The sequence below is a fragment of the Neodiprion lecontei genome, chromosome 5, assembly GCF_021901455.1.
Source record: "Neodiprion lecontei isolate iyNeoLeco1 chromosome 5, iyNeoLeco1.1, whole genome shotgun sequence".
In the NCBI taxonomy this organism is placed as follows: Eukaryota; Metazoa; Arthropoda; class Insecta; order Hymenoptera; family Diprionidae; genus Neodiprion; species Neodiprion lecontei.
The window spans coordinates 5,050,860-5,071,692 of NC_060264.1; the positions used below are offsets into that span (position 1 = coordinate 5,050,860).

General features: G+C 42.0%; 1 protein-coding gene and 1 long non-coding RNA gene across 2 annotated transcripts in view; one reads left to right on the forward strand and one right to left on the reverse strand.

Moving 5' to 3' along the window:
• Nucleotides 1-2,780: 2,780 nt before the first annotated feature.
• Nucleotides 2,781-3,586, reverse strand: LOC124294837. Its single transcript, XR_006904775.1, has 3 exons — nucleotides 3,567-3,586; nucleotides 3,382-3,505; nucleotides 2,781-2,936 (listed from the first exon to the last, which is right to left on the reverse strand). It is a non-coding gene; the product is annotated as an uncharacterized LOC124294837 (long non-coding RNA).
• A 2,206-nt stretch (nucleotides 3,587-5,792) lies between these two features.
• Nucleotides 5,793-20,833, forward strand: part of LOC107226145 (laccase-5) — a 32,970-nt gene continuing 17,929 nt past the window's right edge. The window contains exon 1 of the mRNA XM_015666850.2: nucleotides 5,793-6,282. Within this exon, the coding sequence (XP_015522336.1) occupies nucleotides 6,165-6,282 (118 nt within the window). The 5' untranslated portion in view covers nucleotides 5,793-6,164. The remainder of the gene's footprint in view (nucleotides 6,283-20,833) is intronic.

A 20,833-nucleotide genomic window follows, 5' to 3' on the forward strand; every position in this document is an offset into this window, starting at 1 on the left:
CGTGCAATCAAACTATAAACCGTGAAATGGTTATTTGAAATGAATTCGAAGCGATTCTTTGGCCCGAGGTGTTTACACAATTCGTCGAATTTCTCGTCAAGCTTAGCGATGCGGTAACGAAGTCGATTCGGACTATTTGCAATTCTGTTTCGTTTTATTTGATACTGTTTTCTTGTCGAAAGGACGTCAAAGCTTGCATCATAGGCGAGCGCGTACGTAACGCACATAACATGCTGTGCGTCGAAACCCCATCGCGTATATGTAACAGTGTTTACATAAAAAAAAAGATATGTTAATAATCGGTGGGTAACTGACAGCGTGGCGAGCCGCCTGCTCCCAACCGATCACGATCAAAACTGGTTTTGTAATCAGCTTAGATTTTATTTAACCAGATGAATATACGCTGCAGCCGCGTGCGGCATGCACGGCAGTGTCAAAACGCTCCGCGTTGCATAACTCAGCCTGTGTTACTTGGATTGAACGAAAAGGATGGCGGTAAAAAATAGAGAAAAAACAAACGACCGATAAATAAAAAAAATTCAATTTCAATTTCAACTACAATCTACCGTAAATCGAATCGACGGTAAATCAATTCCATATAACGAGATTGCAAAAAGTATCCTCGATCGGTGTACACATGTATTATAAGTTTTAATTAACTCGGAACGTTTCGTCCATGCGACACTTTACAGAACGCGAGATACGCGATAGTGAAAAGATATTTCTGAGAATAAAAATAAAATCCGCAGTTCGCACGAATTTTACACGGATTTAACATTATTACGAGTTCGGGAAGTCGATGTTTTACCGCTAATATGGGCGAAATTTATACCAGCGGGCAAATTTCTACGGGGTGCGCAAAACAGGCAGTTCTTGTAAAACGGTGTTGAAAAATTTACAATTGTCCTTGGTATTATCCCCAGCTTTGGAAACAATGAATAATACGATAAGAATCGCTCGTAAAGCTCGTAAACTCGATTAAATTCAGCGCGTTGTCTGCCTTCGGCGTACGAATTGCCTATACATATACATGTATGTAGAAAGTGGCAAGAGATTGGGAAAGTATATTAGAGGCATGGGAGTCCGAAGCTTATTAATAACTACGCCGCACGCTTTATGCAACATGTACCGATGTGTAGATAATCTGGAGCAGGAACATTTATCGGTATGCAATTCCTTAGGGATATTCTGTCAGGGGAATTTTGACCCTTTCCTCTGCGTGAGTCCAGGTATTTATTAACGTTACGGGTATAATTGTACTAAAATTCGCTAATGATCAAGGCTTGCAGAGTGTGTGAGTGCGTATAACTTGTACCTGGTTACACGCGTGTAATGTCGTAAATCAGTTAGGCTTCTGATTTCACTAGGTTAATTACCTACCTATCTCGCGGTTATTTTGTTCAAAATTTCCTGCGGTGAATACAGGTACATTCACAACCGCTGCTGCTTGACCGAATTATACAGGTGCGTTGTTCTACAGGAGTTGAAAAAATTTTCACCTCACACGCGTCGCTGACGCATTGACATCTGAAACTAGAATTTCCGTAGAGGTTTGGGCCCGAATGAAATTCTGCAAACTATCAAAATGAGGTATACATAATGACGTTATATTTTCAAAATTTTATACAAGTCTTTAAAATTTATTCGGGTTTAATTTGTATCTATAATTGTGTGACTGAATGCTTGAAGGAAATTCAGAATTGGAATTTATAATCAAGCTCCAAATTTTTTTTTCACACGTCACATAGTCGTGACTGTACTTAAAACCTTAGATATAATGATAACGTATACGGATGTACAGAGACCTGAAACTCATGAATCATCGCCGAATGTTCGATCCGGTTTTCCACGTACCAAAATACAGCTACTGTGAATTATCCAAAAATTGCAATCGCACAATAATCCGAATACACAAAGTGAGCAGCGGTAGCTTCTTTAGCCAGTCACGTCATCGTGTCGTAATCGCATCGTAACGTCAATTCCAATTTTAACCGATGACGAGGAAACAAAACAAAAAAAAAAAAACAAAACCAATTCGTCGAACCGTTTTGTCACTTAGTATATAACGAGTACGATGTAAAAATTTCGAAGCTATAAAAGTTGCGCGATAATTCCAACTGATCCACTTTCCTACGTAGATCCGAATTTTTGTTCTCCGCCTTTCATTTTCTTCCTACTCTATTTGATTCCTTTTTTTCTTTTCTTTTTTTTTTCGGTTCTCTTTCCTTTACGCAACGGAATTTATTCATGCTAATTAATACTCCGTCAGTCACTTTCACGCGGCTTCATCTCGCGATAGATTCAACTGTAATAAAGCAACCGGTGACCCATAACCAGCAATGGGACCGCTTGTCTGTCAACCTCTCAGTGACCACGCGCCCCGGCGAATCGACTACCAGTTCCATTCCTTGATTATACAAAAGAAAAAGGATCCTCTGTCCCGGCTGCCTCGTGTCTCGAGCCATTGTGTCGAGTTTTGAATGGCTCGCGATAACGATCCAAGAATTGTCATGGAACTGCAGGTTGCTGGCCGCGGATCGTCGAATCTGTTTCGCACTATTGGTGATCAAGGTTACTCAACGGATTATTATTGTCGTTGCGTAATATCAGCGACGCGTGACCGCGACTTCTGATGGTGAAATTCGAAAAAAGGAAGAAAACAAAAAAAAAAAAACATTCCAGAAGTAGAACGAGGAAAAAATAATTCAATCTAGACAAATATTATCGAAACAAACCCCTCGATTCCGATCATACTTTTCCAAAGGATATGCAAGCACCGTTGCAAATGTGCAGTTACAATTTTTGAACCTTCACTCAGTCCACTGACCTCCAAAGCTTCATCTGGGTAGGTACGATATCCATGTGCGCTAAGACTGCAGGACAATGACTAGACGACCTTTACCGCAGAAATTCATCAGAGGTGCAGATCAGGTTCTCTGAAAACCAATACTGGAGAACGGTTAAAACGAAGCGTAATATATAGGCTCCCAGATGAATTGGCGAAATGGAATTGGGCCTGATGATGTATCTCGAGTATAACGAACTGTTGGTTGATAAAACGATGAAACGGAGGCGAGGACAGTGTCACTTGAAATCTTTGAAAACCCTGCGAATCAATCAAAATCTGATAGCTGTGTGAATAATGATTTGAAATATTCCGATCTCTCGAATATGAGCACTTTGTCCGAAAATTGCAGGATTGGTTTCATGACCCAATCATGCTGTAGGTACCTCCATTGTATACGAGTCTACTTCCCGTGGTCAGCAGTGATTCGTATCAGTCTGCGGGGGAAGGAGAAGTCGGGTCAATGAATCCGGGAGCTGATAGGAGATAAAAAACGTCCTCGAGAGCCGAGATCCGTGTACGAACAATGATTATACCTTTGGAGAACCGAAGTCCAGAGGCGTCGCTTCGGTGTTCCGCATAATTCGGCCTTCCAATTCTTGGGGGTAGAGTGACTCGGCTGTGATACGTTGAGTAACGAGCTCTTCCGTCCGTCTCGAGCTGCTGACAAAACGCGAAGTTCTGTGCGACGTCTTTTAACGAGAGGGCGGGTCGAACGAACCTTGAGATTGTTATCGATCGCGAAACTGAACCGCGTCTTCCGCATTCAGCTTCTGCGAGGTGCTACCGATCGAGCGATCGGACACACTGCGCATCGACGACTTGAAACCGTTGCCGAAGTTTCCAGACATCCCTCGACGTTCCAGATTTTCGAACCACTTGAGGTTACAAGTTATCGTTTCCAAACGTTTGCGAAATCCGCTTAGGAATCGGTAACGAAATATCGGACCAACGCCGGCCAGCCCAAATAAGTTCGTCCAAGGTTCCTCGAGATAAATGACCAATTAAACTAGCCGTATCTACCTTTTTATCTTTCGTACAAGTAATTATTCTGCCCGGTATAAGCATTACCGACTCATTGCGCACCCGACGTAATCCGCTCACCGACACCGATCTTAATCGGAGGTATTGGTCACTTGGCGAAATACGATGTTGGTACAAGATATCACCGCCCAGGAAAGTCGCCCGTACGCCAAATCGGATTTGGACAGTCCTTGCAATTGGCGTGGTCTACATTCTTCCGCGATTATTATAGCCGTTGTTAAATTTGTCCGACAGGAAATTTTCTGCCACGTTGTTGCGTCTTGATGATTTTTCAAGTCCCGTTCACCACCAGCTCGGAGAGAACCTTAGAGGATCTTTACTCTCTTGGATCCCGGTAGAAATTCCTGCACCTTTGTCTCCGGAGGTGAATTGTTTTTTGGTATTTGCAGCCGAGAAGAAGAAAGGAATCTTCTCGAATCTGATGCTGCACGACGATTGAAATCTCCTCTCGTTTATCTCAACCCATTATTAACGAAGGAACGGCTCGTTAGGCTCTCGAAAAAAATGCCGTGCAGTTGATGAATGCACAATGGACGATATACCCACGTGCGTCTCTTTATCGAACAAAGCAGACAACCGTTCACGTAACGCAGCTGTATGCTTGCAGGTTGATTAACTGCCGTGATCAGAGTATTGTGAACTCTCTCGTAAGAGATATCCGAACCGCGCCTGCATTTCACTGCACCATTTGCAGCAAAAAATTGGCACGATATATCGACCGAACGCGGAAGCGCGTTGGTTTAAATTAAAACTAGCATAGGTAAAACCTGAGAGACAATTTCGCGATCAGGCGCGTAGGCGCACACCGGCATGTTGATGGTCCAAGAGAAAGAAGAAGAAGAAAAAAAGTCGCCATTTCGAGTACCTACTACGCTAGGGTATCGATTCAAGAAAATTAGCAAGGCAGCGCGCGATCTCTTGGAAAGTAACGGATCAACCGACATATCCGTTCTGCCTCGATTTACATCGGTTTCGCTCGCTGCTCCAACAAATTCCCTTTCGATTTCTAACCGCGCAGGGGATTCCTCGAGCGTGGGTGCATGCCTCTCGACGATTGCATGCACTTAAGCTTTTCAAGCTGCACACGGACAGAGGCTGACTCCGAGATTAGAATGCGAGGCGTGGAGCTGGTCGCGTTTCTAAGTCGCAAGCGCACCTTGTATACACCTGGAAAGTCAATCACTGTGACAACGGACTGCTACAATTTCCCAGACATCGTTTCAAGCGCGGTTAACATCGACAAGGTCACGTTCCGATCCGGCGTGTCAAACACCATGGGACATTAGACGCGGTAGGAGGAGTGGGCGAAAGCTTGCTGCATCTGGACGTTGAAGAGCGAGCGCGAAGACGTCGTGGAAATCGAAAGGAAAGGAAAATGGGTTCCCATTGTCAACGTCAAGGCGATAGTCGAAGGGTGTGGTCCTGGTTATCGCTGAAACGGGATCCCGTGGTTTTCCGCATCGCGTTACGGACGGCTGTTGCACGGCTCTAGGAAAAGGAAAGGTACCGTGCGATTGGTCGTGTAGCAAGTAGACTTTTAGTCCGGGTCTTGTCCCGGGGTCCGAGTCGCCGATGGCGCCCCACCTCCTGGTCTATCGTGGCCGAGCGGAGCTCCCTTCACCTTCGGAGGAAGTCCACCTCGGAATTCCTCATCGCGACTGCAACCTTAGCCCGAGCAAGAGACACGGGAGGCCCGGTCCTAGGCGAGCGTCCACCACCTCCACCGACTCCGCACCACCTTCGCAGGATAAACGGTACCACCACTTCCTCTTCTACCATCACCACCATACCGCCTCGAGAGCAACCACCACAAGCAAGGCTGCGGCATAGGCGAGTCAAAGCGCCAAACTCTCCTTGGGAACGGTTGCGGCCGTTCTTCTCCGTATCTCTCGAAAGGAGGTGAACGCGTGCGAATTTTACCATTGGCAGGGGGTATCGAGGGTAGGAGCCAATCTGGCGACAGCGGAGGTGGAGCGATAGGTATTAAATAGGCGAGCGACGGTTGGAGTTCGGGTAAACGCGCCGTACGTAATGGGTTGTTGGTATTTCGGATAGTGGTCCGTTTGTGGTGGCTCTTCGAGTTGTCGGTACCGTCGTAAATCGCGATAATTCCTCTCGTCGGCGAGGTTCGAAGGATCATCCGGTGCAGTGTCGCGGCTGCGAGTGACAACGAGTCCCGCGAATACCACCGAGAGCTAGTAAACTCAGTTACCGGTTAGCCAGTGCCGGAGTCAGTCACCAAGACGAAGTGCCCCAGGTATAAACCGAGAAAGCCATGCCGTCTACAAACGGCTGTCACCGCTTTGTCTGGGTCCTCGTTATCCTGGGATCCCTTTTCCTCGAGGATGTAGCGCCGGTTCGCATCAGGACGAACACCGTAAAACGGAAGAAGGGTGAGTGGTACCCCAGCATTCCCAAAACTCATCATCCGTCCCGTTCCTCGTTACAAAGTGCGCGCCGTGCCGTTCTTGCCACTTACAACAGAGAGAGAGCAAGAAACAAAAACCATCAAAAAAAAATAAAAAAAAACAACGAACCAACGAACGAAGCGTTCGGCGAACCCTTCCGAATCCGTATGCCTGTGCGTATATCCAGTATATACTCGATGATGCGAACGTGCATCGGACGCTTCTTAAGCGAGCTTGTTATAACGGGTCCAGGATGACGGAAGACTGTTACTACTAGAGTGTTGGTCAAGCTCGGCGTGAAATGCCGTAGCTACCAGAAACCTAGACACGGAACGGTCTGCCTACCTGCCTACCTTCCTGGTCAGTTGTTAACCTGCTCACCTACATGTCGCCTTCGTCGGTCATTGTCTCGTGCCATCTAGTCGAGGCATTCCGAAAACCAGTTTGTCCGATGCGCGGACGCGTGTATTAACGGTTTCAGAGGGGCAGAAAACTTGTTTAATACAGTTTTGCAACCGAGCATGCAGCGTCAACGAACCCATCGCGTTGATTCCGTGCCTACTCGGGCGCCTGCGGTTTGAATCGAAGAATTCGAACGAAGTTCAGTGTCAAAACTGTGCATTGGCCAACGCCAATGCGCTTCGAGTACGGTTACCGGACCATTACTGGTCAAACAACACTCGCCGATGTGTTCCAATTCACGAGTAGTCGCTCTCGATGTGTTTTTTCAACAATTAAAAACCAGTCTGTGACGATACGTCACCGATTGCTGTAAAACACGCACTCGACGATCAGCGCAGGCCGAATGAACGTGAATGAACGATGAATCAGACTTCTTTTCATTTCTAACAATCATGACCACCGATCGGAGATCCCTTATCGATCATCAATTGACTTGTTTCATCGGCAGCGGTGCACGTCGTTATTATCATTCTACATTACACCGTGTCCGATAGAATCTATTCGAATTAGAATTGACGTTGAAAACGTTTCGTGTTTCTTCTTGCTTTCTTCGATGCACGTTCCACACAGGATGAGAGAACGAATCCATAAGATTGTAGAAGGTTGACGAATAATTGGTCAAAGAATGTGACGAGATTCTGTGTCATTTTTTCAAGGCTGCCTAGCGGCCCCAAGAAAAGATGAGGAGCAAAAAGACTAGGAGAAGAGAGAAAAAAAAACTATTGGATAATTCAAACCTACTACGTCGAGATATCTCGAAGGATAATTACCTAAGCAGTAGAATCGTGTTCACCGTTATATTGTGAAAGTTCGGATGATCGAACCGCGTTGAAAAGTTCCAAAATTCCAATATTTTTATTTCGCTTCATCTTATCATCTTCCAGATCTTCTTTCTCCCCCTTCTATCTCCTCCTTCCCTCCTCCTCCCACTCTTTCTCTCTCTCTCTCTCTCTCTCTCTCTCTCTCTCTCTTCATGTCAGTTATTCGTATCTACGTCGCTTCTTCTTCGTTAAAATACCCGAGACGGTATCCGCACCGTGGCTGCAACGCGCGAGTAACGGTTTTGGGAGAAAGTCCTGATGATGGTGACTATAAGCGGATTCTGCGTGCTCTTCATTCGTTTCGGTTCGCTCAGCGTTGCTGCCGGTTTACAGTTTTACCATAATTCGTTGGTTTTCACGAACATTTTTCTCGTCTTCTCCGCTTCTTTTCTCCGGTATTCCCAACCTTGTAAAAATCACGCTTCATTCCAAGTTGGAAGAAAATCACTGATCGAAATTGATTGTAGTAATCAAGGTTATCAAATTCACTCGAAGCTTCCTGCAGGCGGATCAATTGAAAGGACGAAGCAATTCAAATCACTTTTTGCTCAAGAGGAACGGGAACGCGATCGATTATTGCAAGTCCGACAATTGAAAGATGAATTGGAAAGCGAGCTGCTTCCACCTAGGGCACTTCCAGATGACTACACGCTACTTTAAACCCGCCTAATTACTTCTAATCTTCTAATGCTCTCGTGCCCGGAGTATCTTCAGACCAAAGCCGATGTTCCAGGTAGGCTCAACACCTTGTCTGCGATTCGTTGGCACGATTTTATAACAGACATCTGTGTGTGGGTAGATCCTCTCCTTTCATTCATCCATTCCCTATGGCTTCGCTGCGATAGACCCACGGTAATAAAGTGGCAGTGTTGAACGCGAAGAGTCAGCCGATTTCTGAAAAATTGAGGAAATTAACGCACACGAAGTCTCCAGGCTGTGGTTATTTGTTATGGATAATTGTACCGCTCTTAGGATACCGGCGTAAAATATTGGAGAAATTAGGTTGTAAATAAACTTCCAGAAAACAATTTTATTTATGTTTGTTTATAATTGCACAACTGTGTAATTATTTGTCATCCTGTTATTTAGCAATGTTTCCAAAACCTTCCGCGTAACGCTTTTTCGGTAATACGGCGAAAGTCGAACGCAATTTCAGATCCTTCGTTCCTCCGACCTGGATACAGTGCCCTGAAATTGTTTATCCCACGTTGAGACAAATTTTGTTTTCCCGTTTTTTACTCCCAGATCGATTACCGCAAAATCCGGTATATCGTTAAAAATGCGCGACATGTTACGCGTTTTTCAAAACAACGCGAGGCGAGAGGATTTACTTTGACTACGGTAACTCATCGTCAACGGAATGGTGAACATAACGAAGAGGCTCCAACGAGTGTATAATGCCGCGATGTTTTTATTGAAAGGAACACACGTATAATTGGGACGCATTGACCATTCAGCCCATCTTTATTCATTAAATTTTCTACCCAACGTGGGTACAGACTCGTATAATTAGAGGTGATATTTTATCGGACCAAATCGTCGACGCTATCGCTCTGCAGCCGCACTCTGTAAGTTACGAACTTGCTTCCTGCCATGCTGGATACGTCATGATTAGAGGTGTGAAAGGCTTTATTAACCGTATCATTTTCTGGTAATGAAAAATTCGTAGCACGCCTGTACCACTTAATTCGCCCGTGACTCGGGGGAAATTAATTCACTAGAGAGTCCAAAGCTGGAACCCAAGAACATCGTCCTAGGAGAAATACCGGTTTGTCGAAAGGACGCAATTTCCCTCCTGTCGAACAATGATAAAAAAGCAACGCAATAAACATCCAACGAGGAACGTGGACATTATCTTATTCCTGCCTGCGTTACACTGTTTTGCAAACGTTCAAATCCCTCCGAGTTTAATTAGCGGCATGTAATGAGCCATGGCAATCGAGGCTGGGAACGTTCGCGATTCTTGGCTAAAGTTACGTTACATGCCAGGGCATGGTACTTGCCTCATTTCCTGGCCTGAACGGGATATTGCTCGATGGTTGCAGCATTCGCATTTACTGCTCGGATTGTTGCGGTTTCTTTGGAACCGGCAAGAGGCGTCTGCATCCCAACGTCCGTCTTCCATTCACGCCGCGGCTCTTCCACCTGACCTTGTCTCGCTGCCTTAACAATCGGTCTGCACTCCGAGTACAGTTACCCTGCAAAACGGTTGTATTCTGACGAGGATGTAAACCAGGCTACCCGTACCAAACAAGAGTGAAATGGCACGTATCTTACATTCCGTCATTTCGCTTAACGTCGAGTGAAAAATTACCCGTCGTATCTCTCGTAGAGGGGTAATTTAATTTAACTTGCGATGAAGTTATCAACGTGTGAATACACGCGCTTGGGTGCGTGATTTACAAGGATAAAACCTCCTTTCATATGCATTTCTGAGGGCTTTCACGTGTATAATGTTGCACATTGACTTTGTAGCCTATGATGATGGTTGGACGGTTGTTAACAATTCGTTTCCAATCGTTTCAAAGAAGAAGGTGATCCCGATGAAGCGATGCGATCAATTTTTGATGCTGACTACCCTCAATGATTGAGAAATGATTTATCGATAAAAGTTTTGGATCTGTCGACCTCGATCCAGCAGCTTGTGTGCGTATCACGTAAAAGAACCGACCGAGTCGAGAGGGCAGAAGGTCACTCTTCTGGCTATGCACAATCAGGCCCAAATCGGAGCGAGTCCTCGATTAGTTAGGTAATAACTGCGGATCGAGGATCGTAATTCGTTGGGCTAAAGCGAAACGGGCTGCATTAAGGCACGGTACGATCACGTGCACGACGTGACACGGCGCTCACTTTCCAACCAGCTACACCGTCGTTTCTCATTACACGTCCATTTCGCTGACCTAAGAAGAGTGGGCCTACCTCAACTGGTCAATGTTTGGCCACCGCGCATGATGCAGCACGCAGTAATTGAAAGAGGGCCGACTCGAGTTATTCAACTAGGAAATTATACGGACATGTGTCGCTGCTGCGTTACCATTTTTGGAAATATCCCGTCGTGTCTTAAGTCGACAGCGTCTTTCGTCCGGGCAGGACATTAAGACGACGAATTAATTACAGCGAGTACAGAATAATTTGCCAGACTGAGAAGGATTTCATTTGTTACAGTAACCAGAAAAATTCCGTAAAACAGGTATCGTTGAAAAAAACTGTTTGAATACTGTTGGAATTAGGAAAAACGAGGTACGCCTAACCATTTTGCGCTATCGTCGATCCTTTTTCGGTGATCGCAACGCAAACTCAGTTTGTGAGGTTTAATCTACTTTTTTAGTTAAACAAGGCTCTAACCGATCGCAATGAGAAAGAATAGTAACGGATACTAGACTTTCCTAGATTTGCAAGGATACTAGACTAGATTTGCAAGGAATGTCTGGCGCAAAATGAACGGGATACGAAAAAGGTTGACCGAGCCTCGTGCGGTTAACGTAAACTTCTTTGCGCGATCTTTATCAGGAATTAGCCGCAACGTTTATCGGTGCGATAGAATTTGTTTGGAAAAGAATTTAAATTATCACGTTCGAACGCGTGTATCTGGTGTGGAAAGTATCGGTGTCGGGTTTTCTTAACCTTATGAAGTTAGAGATCGACTGCAATAACGCGAACAAGTCCCATTAGAAAACGGCGCTGATAATCCGACGAGATTGAGGTATCCGGTTTCCCGCGATGTCCTACGTGCACCATTCCCGACTCTCGCTTGTACGATGCTCCCATGTTTAAGATTCGATCGCAGGATACATCGAAGGATCGGAAATGCGTGTCCGAATCGCTGGAATTTTTTCATCCGAGCCGTGATCTGGGATATCGTATAAATAGAAGGAAAGATGCAAGAAGCGATTTATTAGGTGTGCATGTATACATTATGCATGGTATGCGGAGTTATTTGAAACGATATATATGAACAATTATATTTTTCGCTCGAGTGTGAATTTCGTGGCTGTCACGGTCATGCCGCAAAGTTTGGCAAGCGAAACGGCAATTTTCCGGTCTCAATTGTTGTATCGTACTGCCTGTTGTTGTTATTATTATTATACTCATATTTGCGTGCTGCTCAACAGAGATAAAATCGATTCGCTGCACCGTGGATCAAGCTGTTGTGTGATCTAGTTTAGCTTAATTAAAGCAACGCGTGGTTATGTTTATTATTTTTATCGTGCAATCGTTCTGCAGAAATTTGTCGGCTGATTTAAAATTCAACACCTTGATTTTCTAACCCGGTATGATACGATTCAATTTTTGCGTCGGGTATCATTGGAATTTATGTTAAGTCTATATTTATTTACGGAGCGGGTTGAAGTTCGGAATTTCAACAGTTCCGAAAGGGCCTAATTCCGAATTATTTGGTGGAGAAACTTGAAGTGAAAAAATGAAACTTTGAAGATACAACAAAGTATCGAACGGTAGGAAACTCGATGGATCAAAGTTCCGAAACGCAAGATTCCGAAAATTCAAGTTACGATTGAGCAAAGTTACGAAAAATAAATTTCGATTTTTCGGATTTTTTCGGAACTTTGCACTTTCGTAACTTTGAGCTTCGTGTTTCGGACCATTAGAAACATTGATATTTCTTTAAATTTTTATTTCCTTACTTCAAGTTTCGCTACCAAAATATTCGGAATTTGGCTCTTTCGGAACTTTTCAAATTCGGAATATCAACCCTGTCCCAGATGTAACATGATATCGCGAACGCGGATGTTGCCGCAGCAACATTCGGCGATATCGCTGATTCGGTTCCGGCTCGTAGTCGCGTGTCGTAAACGCGAACGAATTAACCGTGAATAATGTTTATAAGCCGTAAAGAAAGGATGCTAGAAAGTGAACACGCCTAGACCGCCTACTATTCCGCACGCTGAGTGGACTATATTTTATTACGTTTCGATCGAAATCACAACAACTTTTGTTCCAACGTCTTTTTTTTTATCACGTAAAATATCACACGGCGAATAATTTATTCTCATTGTACCGTCAGATTTTACAATTAGTAACGATTCATCCGACACCCTAGGTACAGTTGAAAAATCAATTTTTATTTTCCTTATCAATTATATATCACCCTCGAAAAACTGAACAAAATTTCAACATACATTCATCCCGCAAACGGAAAAAAAACACACACACACACGCATGCATTCCGAAAGCGATTTCAGAGAATCAAGTGAGGCAGGAAATAAATTGAGATCGAAGAAAGGGAGGTGGCGATAAAAAGTAAAAATCGAAACGTAATAAAAAAAGAGTTTACCCGTCCGTGATACTGTAAAGTTGTTATAAATACGCGGCGTAGCCTGGCTCGGTAAAATTTTCTCAAGACTTTCATCCGAATAATTATCACGCTTGAGATTTCTGTCGTTAAACCATTCGGTGGATTATCGTCTGATTTCCCAGGTGCAATTTTTCGAACCTTTTATTGTTAAATCCCAGCAAAGTGCACGTCGGCCGTCCGAACGAATTCTGCGAAGTTAATTAACGTCGTACTTTGGCAAGCGTTATTGCCTTCGTTAAATAATTACCTTCCGCGTCGCATAAATAATTTTACATTCTCGTGAGCATATATACGTGTGTTAACGGTCGTATCTCAGATTTTGGAGAAAGTTTCCCCCTCGATTATAATGCATACCTACGCATAATGGCTTATCTTTCTCTCTTGAAGGCAACGATGTCGATCAGCGCACACCGCGGTGAAGTTCCACTAAATTAATGGCAACGACTGTCATCGCGTGATGAAAAAAAAAGCCGCCTGTCAACGCCGAGATTGGTCAATAAATGGAACCATTAGGTGCTTACGCGCAGAGTTCGTACCCCGATAATCTCTAGTAGCCTGCGCCAGTTTCTAATACATTACCGCATAAACATTTGCATAAACAAAATACGGAGCAGGCGATACACGAGCAGGACCAGTCAGCTAATTCAGGAGTCAATCAACTGATCGCAGAATTGATTAGCCCGTAGGATTTGACCGCTCGTTGTAGGTTTCTACGCATTTCTACGCATACGACTCGGATCTTTTTCTTTCTTTTTCTTTTTTTTTTTTTTTTTGTTTTGTTTTCTTCCTTCATTATTATTATTTAGAACCCGTCCGATTACGCCGTCACGTCTCCGCACGCTAGGATGATCCGTGAGATAAATGGTGCGTGAACGGTGATGCTGTGGCCGTTATGAGTCCTACACTGAGAGAAATTGTTAATTCCGGTTACCGCTCAGTCCTTAACTATTTTCATTTTTTTACCACAATCGAAAAATATGGTTCCAGGTAAACGAAAATGGTTAGGCGTACCTCGTGTTTCGTAATACCAAAAATATTCAAACGGTTTTTTTTTAACGATACCTGTTTTACGAAATTTTTCTGGTTACTGTAACAAATGAAATTCTTCTCAATTTACGTAGAGGTACGTGAAAAATGAAAGCCATGTACGCGATTCGAACGTGTTAATAACAACATCACACGGTATACGATCGCGAAGAGAGACGGGATGTGAACGAGGCTCAAAAAACATCGTTCTCCACTTTTTAACAAACAACCTTATCTCGATGCTCGGACCGATTAGTAGTTTATACGAAATTTGCAATAGAATATTGATATGTAAATCGGGCGTTATAACGATTTGAACGAAAAATTGTTTCTCGCCTTCGCTTCGTAGAGAGATAATAAAAAATAACAACAACAACGACAACTCGTTTTTTCATGAGAATAGTTTTTTTTTTTTTTTTTTTTTTATCAAGATCAATAACGATATACCTGTAAACAAATTATTGGATACCAGTTTTCTCCAAATATTTGTCAATTCGAGAAAGAGTTTCTAATGACGGTTTTAATATTTTTCAAGTACCCACGTGATCCGCATCTTCAATTCCAATCTGCATATATCCAGCAGTTAAAGGCCTCTCGAGCTGACGCGAGGACCGATTCTTGAATTATGCTCAAACTTTTCGTGTCACTCAAAACGAGCCCAAGAATCTTGATGTCGATTTTATTCCGCGCCGCGTCTACGGAAAAAGTCGATTTCACCGGTCACACATCTTTATACGTACACAAACACTCCGTCTGTATTATAATCTCGCACGTTTCTTCCGAGCTGGGACGAACGGATTCTGTAAAAGCGTACGAGGGCTTTGCAAGTGCGTGAATTGAGGCGCCGGGCAAATTGACGAGCAGCGTTAGAAAACGTCGTTTCTCCTGATCGTAAGCATTTGAAATGTACACACAATGCGTGAATGTATATTCATCTTCTTCTCAGTTTCTCGCTCCATTTTGTTTTTCCCGTCAAATTGCACCGCTCGTGATTTTTTTTTATCGCGTTACGCTGCCCCGCGTTATTTCCCTCCGTTCTAATCACGGTGAAATTTTTACAATGGGATTTACACTTTCGTGTATTCACGGATTCGAATATCGAGGAAGATCCGGTGTACGCGGTAGCAGCGACGATTAACATTGAAATTATAACGCACGCGATTTTATACGCACAATACGTTTTTAATATATATATATATGTACTCGTTTCTCAAGGCTGTATTATTGTTGTGACGTAGGAGCAAAAATTCACACAGGATATCACAAGTCTGACCTATTAAACGGATGTAAAACAATAAGAAAAAAGTTTAGGATAGAATGTAAATTAACGGAATTGGAAGGAATAAAAATAGAACAAAAAACAGAAAAGTATGAAACTAAATATCTCCTCGGTGTATTAATTTTCAGGACAGTGAAAAGAAAGAAAACAACGCCCGCGAGATAATTGAAAAGAAAAAAAAAAAAAAAAAAAACTAAACAAACAAATTGATCATATTTGACATCGATAATGTTACAGAGCGCTTCAGACGTTCTCTAGTTTCTTTTTATTCTCTCATAGCTTTTATTTTATTTTTTTCTTATTCAACAATATTCTCAACTCTCGGGCAAATTTTCTCCTCCTTACGAATGTGGGTTAAAACGAGCCTCAGGCGTGTTCCTCCGGTACAAAAGCCAGCGATAAATATTAAATCCGATTTAGCATCTCGCTAAAATAATTAATGTAATTCAACTTCACCCGCATATGTAGATAAAAAAAAAATTTTCAATCAGGTCCGCCGAAAGTCGCGTCCAGTATTTTTCATTTTTACTCTCCAATTTGTTCCAACTTTTTTTCTAGCAACAAAGAGAAAAAATGTACAGATTATCCCCTGGGATACAAGAAATCGAGTTTTGCCTTTTTTTTTTTTTTTACTCATGTCTCGAGCGAAATACGACTACCGTACTTACTTTTCATCCGCATCTCGCATCTGATTATCGAGGTTCGGATACAGAATATTTACGAATTTGTATTCGGACCGTGTTCGTTGTCCGAACGGCAGGCACGCCACATGTTAGGCGGTAGCCGAAATTGTTGTCGATTAAAGTAAGTGACTAAACGCAACGCATATCAATCGTCGCGTCGGGACTTATGGGTAACAACCTTTTGAATTGAACTTAAATGTCCATAAAGCACCGAGTCACGTAAGGCTGCGGTTAATCTTTTTGTTAACTCGACTTTAACGAAACGTTGTTCCCTCTCTTTTTCTCATACGCATAATCATTGTGCCGGTGTAAAACGGGGTTTAAATTTAGTCGTGTCTTGTCCGATTATTATTATAATCACGTGTCACACATTTATGCGAATCAGTTCTCAAATCAATCACGGAAAAACGATTTTATAACCCAGACATTTTATACAATAAATCTTGAGGGGTTATTCGTCCCCCGATAAAGTGACGAACGATTTAAATGTGACTTGAAACTAATTTCAAAAACTTTTAACACTGATTCGAAACGGTTTCAAACTGACTTCAACGAGCTTCATGCGATTTCTCAGCGATCGTAATCAAAAGTGATTTGCGATTTTTATGAAAAAACTGCCAATCGCGAAATCAAATTTCTTATTCAGCTGCTGAGTATGCAACGATAATTCCAATGAACAGGATATTCGATACGGTTTAATATCTGTGCAACAATCGTGTCCGCGACGTATTCATAAGTTTATGTTATATATTTGTAACGATTACAAATTTGATCGTCAATAGCTGAATCGATGATCGAAACGTCCGTTTCACTATTTTACAACGTGACAAATTGTTCTCGAAAATAAGCTCGAAACGTTAATTCAACGACTTTTACAAACGGCAGAGATTTGAAAACGCTAAATGAACGTTTGACGCGCTTCTGTTTCAGGCTCGTTGAAATTCTTTCCTCAATTTTAGGCCAAGCTTTTATTCCTACGGATACGCCCGCGTTCTTTGTTGGATCCACATGTGATCAGTATTCAGATAAACTAAGTGATTATAAGAGCGCGTTAGCATGAGAAACTGAGAATCGCGTGGACCTTTCACGTGGCCCCAATCGGAGTCGCGTTCTTCTTCCACAAAGTTTCTTATGTAGATTTTCATTCCTGATCACCGCAGAAATTCTTCGGAATAACAGTTTTCCTTTCCTTTTACTTCCATTTAATTAACAACGATTTCTTTCCACGGAATTTCATTTATTTCCGCTCGTGTAAATACGGAGGAGCATCCTTTTGCACTTGTCGCGCATACTTGCAATAAAAATGTATCGCGCTGCGGTCTAGAAAGTTTCCACCGCGTTTATGCACTCGGACGCGTTTATAAGCGAGTTAGATTATAAAACGCAGGGAACTTTGACCCGCGGACAAATAGAGAGGGGAAAAAAAAACACTTTTACATCGATCAAACGCGTAACAGTATAAATTCGGTGGAATTAGAAAAAATTCGATAAAAACTCGTCGAACAGTCGTCGTTTTTACGATAGAATATAGGAGCGTGAAATCGCAAGTTCCGTTGTGTTATTGAAGAGGCACGTGGTCAAAACGAGTTTTGATTTGACCGGTAAATCGGTAATTATGATTAAGCTATCGATTTCATTTGCATTTAATAATATAACGGTCGCGATTCGGATTCGATTTTGCATGTGTGAGAGCATTGATGCTGATCGCGTTCTGTGACACAGATTTAGTAGATTTTGCTTACGGGGATGCGGAATAGAGAGCGACCCGTCTGTCTTCTTCTTCTTCTCTTCTTCTTCTTCTTCTTCTTCTTCTTCTTCTTCTTCTTCTTCTTCTTCTTCTTCTTCTTCTTCTATTTCTACTTCATTCAACTCGTTCAACTGGTTGACGTTCGAGTAAAACGATGAGTTTTCTGCATTTATTCGCCGGCTCTCACTGCTCGACGACCAAAAAGAGAGAGCAAAAAGAGCAGAGTTCGAAGAAGCTGACTCAAAGTTGTCTGCTTAAGGACGAATCTGACGGACCATCCGGATCAAGAGCTGAATAAAGAGGCAAGAACAGTAATTAATGACTGCATAACAGAAATGATTCGGAGAAAACTTGAACGACGAAAGCAAGAATATCGATTTGAGAAATGATTTTATAATAAGAACGTTCATAATGATCAGACACTGGTTATTTTTGTACGTTATTAATTTTTTTTTCCATTCCGGGTATTATTTTCTTTATGATACAGATGCACAGAAATCTCGTCATGAAAATTTATCGAACAATTATCATTCTTGACGCTTGAGTGGTTGGAGTGTAGAAAATTTTCAAAACTCTCCGAACTTTTCGTTCTTCTACACCTAATCTTCCGCTTCGGTATTCTTCTTTCACCCCCAAAGTTCTCCACGCACCTTTTCCACCCTTATTCCATTTCAAGCCCCTATTATTATTACTGCCCGAATATCATTGCTGCATTTTTTCCAAAGAGCCCCATGATCGATCGTATAAAGCTTCTGATTCTGATTCCGATCACGCCTCCGTCCGTTTATATTTTTCAGCCGTCTAATTTTATGTGGAATATTTATTCCTCCACTGAGAAAAATTTATTTTGTTATGGTAATTAGAAAAATTATCGTTCAAAAAAACTGTTTTAATATCGTTGGAATTACGAAAAACGAGGTACGCCTAACCATTTTGCGCTATCGTCGATCCTTTTTTTGTAATTGCAACTCAAAACCAGTTTGTTCGGTTTACTCGACTTTTTTAGTTAAACAAGGCTTTAACGTCAATTTATCGTTGCACGAGCATTAAATTTTCGCAACAGTTGCAAGAAAATCTGGCAACAGTGATCGTAACGAGAAAGAATAGCAACGGACAACAGAGTTTCCGGTAACAGCTATAAAACTAATTTTCATTTTCTACCCAGAACTAAATTTTCCGATTGTGATAAAAAATGAAAATACTTAACGACCGAGCGGTAACCGGAATTAAAAATTTCTCTCAGTGTCGAGGATCGATGATTGATGTCAAATATACAAGGATCACACCGTCATTTTTCTGCAGATGTATCACGCATGATTGCAAACGAGTGTATCGAAGCTCCTCGTATTATCTGCCAGTTGATGAGCTTATGCCGAGCTATAATATTCCGATCTTTCCATGAGTCACGGTATGTCATACGGTGTAAATAAATTATCCGCTTCTCCCGGCAACTCTCTCTCTCTCTCTCTCTCTCTCTCTCTCTTTCTCTCTCTCTCTCTCTCCCCTTCACGCTCGTGTCTGATATGCGTCCGTCCAGTTTCTCTGGATTCATTCTTGGCTCGTCATACAGCGATATTGACGTCCAACGGCTTATCGAAGATTATCGGGATAATGATCAGGGTTTCCGTGTAGTTTCTTTATTTTTTCCTTTCCTATATTCTTTTTTCTTTTCTCCTCTCATGTTTTTCACTTTGCCGTCAATTTGAACGAACTTACATTCGCTTCTTCACGCGCAGCTATCACGGCATCGTGCTAAACAGCTTTCAGCGGTAAACGACTGCAATTCGCGCCGCCTTGTTTAATCCCGATGCAAATAACCGGGTAACACGTCTTCGTAATTCTCTGTATCCTTATACATAAATGCCTGCGTGACGGGTAAATACACGTTTCTGGAAACTCGTAATTAACGTATCCAGATAAATCATACGTTGTTAAATGATACGAGGGGAAAATTTTATTCATGTATTTTATATTATATTGATATACATTTTGTATACATTCATACATATGTATACGTATACAGTATACACGCACCTATATATGTAAAATTTGTGCACGATAACCGTTGAAGAAAATAACAAACGAGAGATTATATTTTACAATTCTCGCACAGTCGGTATTTGTAGTATTTAAGTATTTCATTTCTTTTCGGTTTCCAAGATAAAAGGACTGTGATTATTTAAAATTAATAACAAATTCAAAAACTTGAATGTAAAAATATAATTCTTTCATTCTTCATTCAAGTTGCATTTTTTCCTTACTTTACAATTCAGCGCGTTCAGGTTTCTTCGAGAAATCTTGATTGCAGTTTCGATTGAATTCCTTACCAATCCTCTCGCAGATGAATAAACTATGTTCTTTTCGAACGTATTAATAGGGGAGAGAGGAAATATTAATAATGCAGAGGATAAGCCGATCGGCAGACAGCGAGTGTATTAAAACGATAATTGGTTTGACTAGTAAATATATAACCTAATTATGAACAATTCTGTAAACATTAAAAGCTGAGTGTAGTAAAGTGGCCAATGTCAAGAGCAGGTTCGGGTGAAATTGCGCCAGTATATTACCCAACTCGTGCCTACTGCATGCGATCTGTTATTTTAAGTTCACCTGCGTTATTATACAATGCTGAATAAATTCCGACGGACAAGTCGAGCGATTAAACCGCGCGATTATCGAATGCCAACAGCGTTTTTCCTCCCGAAACAAAAAGAAAAATAAAATAAAAGCGATAAAACAAGCGTACTTCTTACAGCCGTTTTAAAAAACGACGCAGCTTCGACGTCCTTCGAGAAATTTAATAATCGAACGCGTGCAACGACAATGCTGACTAGTTTTCTTTTATATCCAGTTCCATGAACGCTGTAGGTACGTAAAATCATGCTATCAAGGATTTATTTCACGTACAGAAATAAAAACTAACGGTTACCACAACGCGAAGGCGTGTTTTATATTAGATAAATTTCATAGACGTAATTATTATTATTATTGTCGTATTGTCTACGTGGCAAATTATCCACGCATGCATACACACATTGATCGATGGTGGAGAAAATATTTATTGTTAGAGAATAGACAGAGAGAGAGAAAGAGAGAGAGAGAGAGATGGCAATAAAAATAATAACTAATCTCGCTCACGTTATTACATCTATTAAGATTCTAAATTGTTACCTACCGACCTAGCGGCAAATGGAAATATAATTA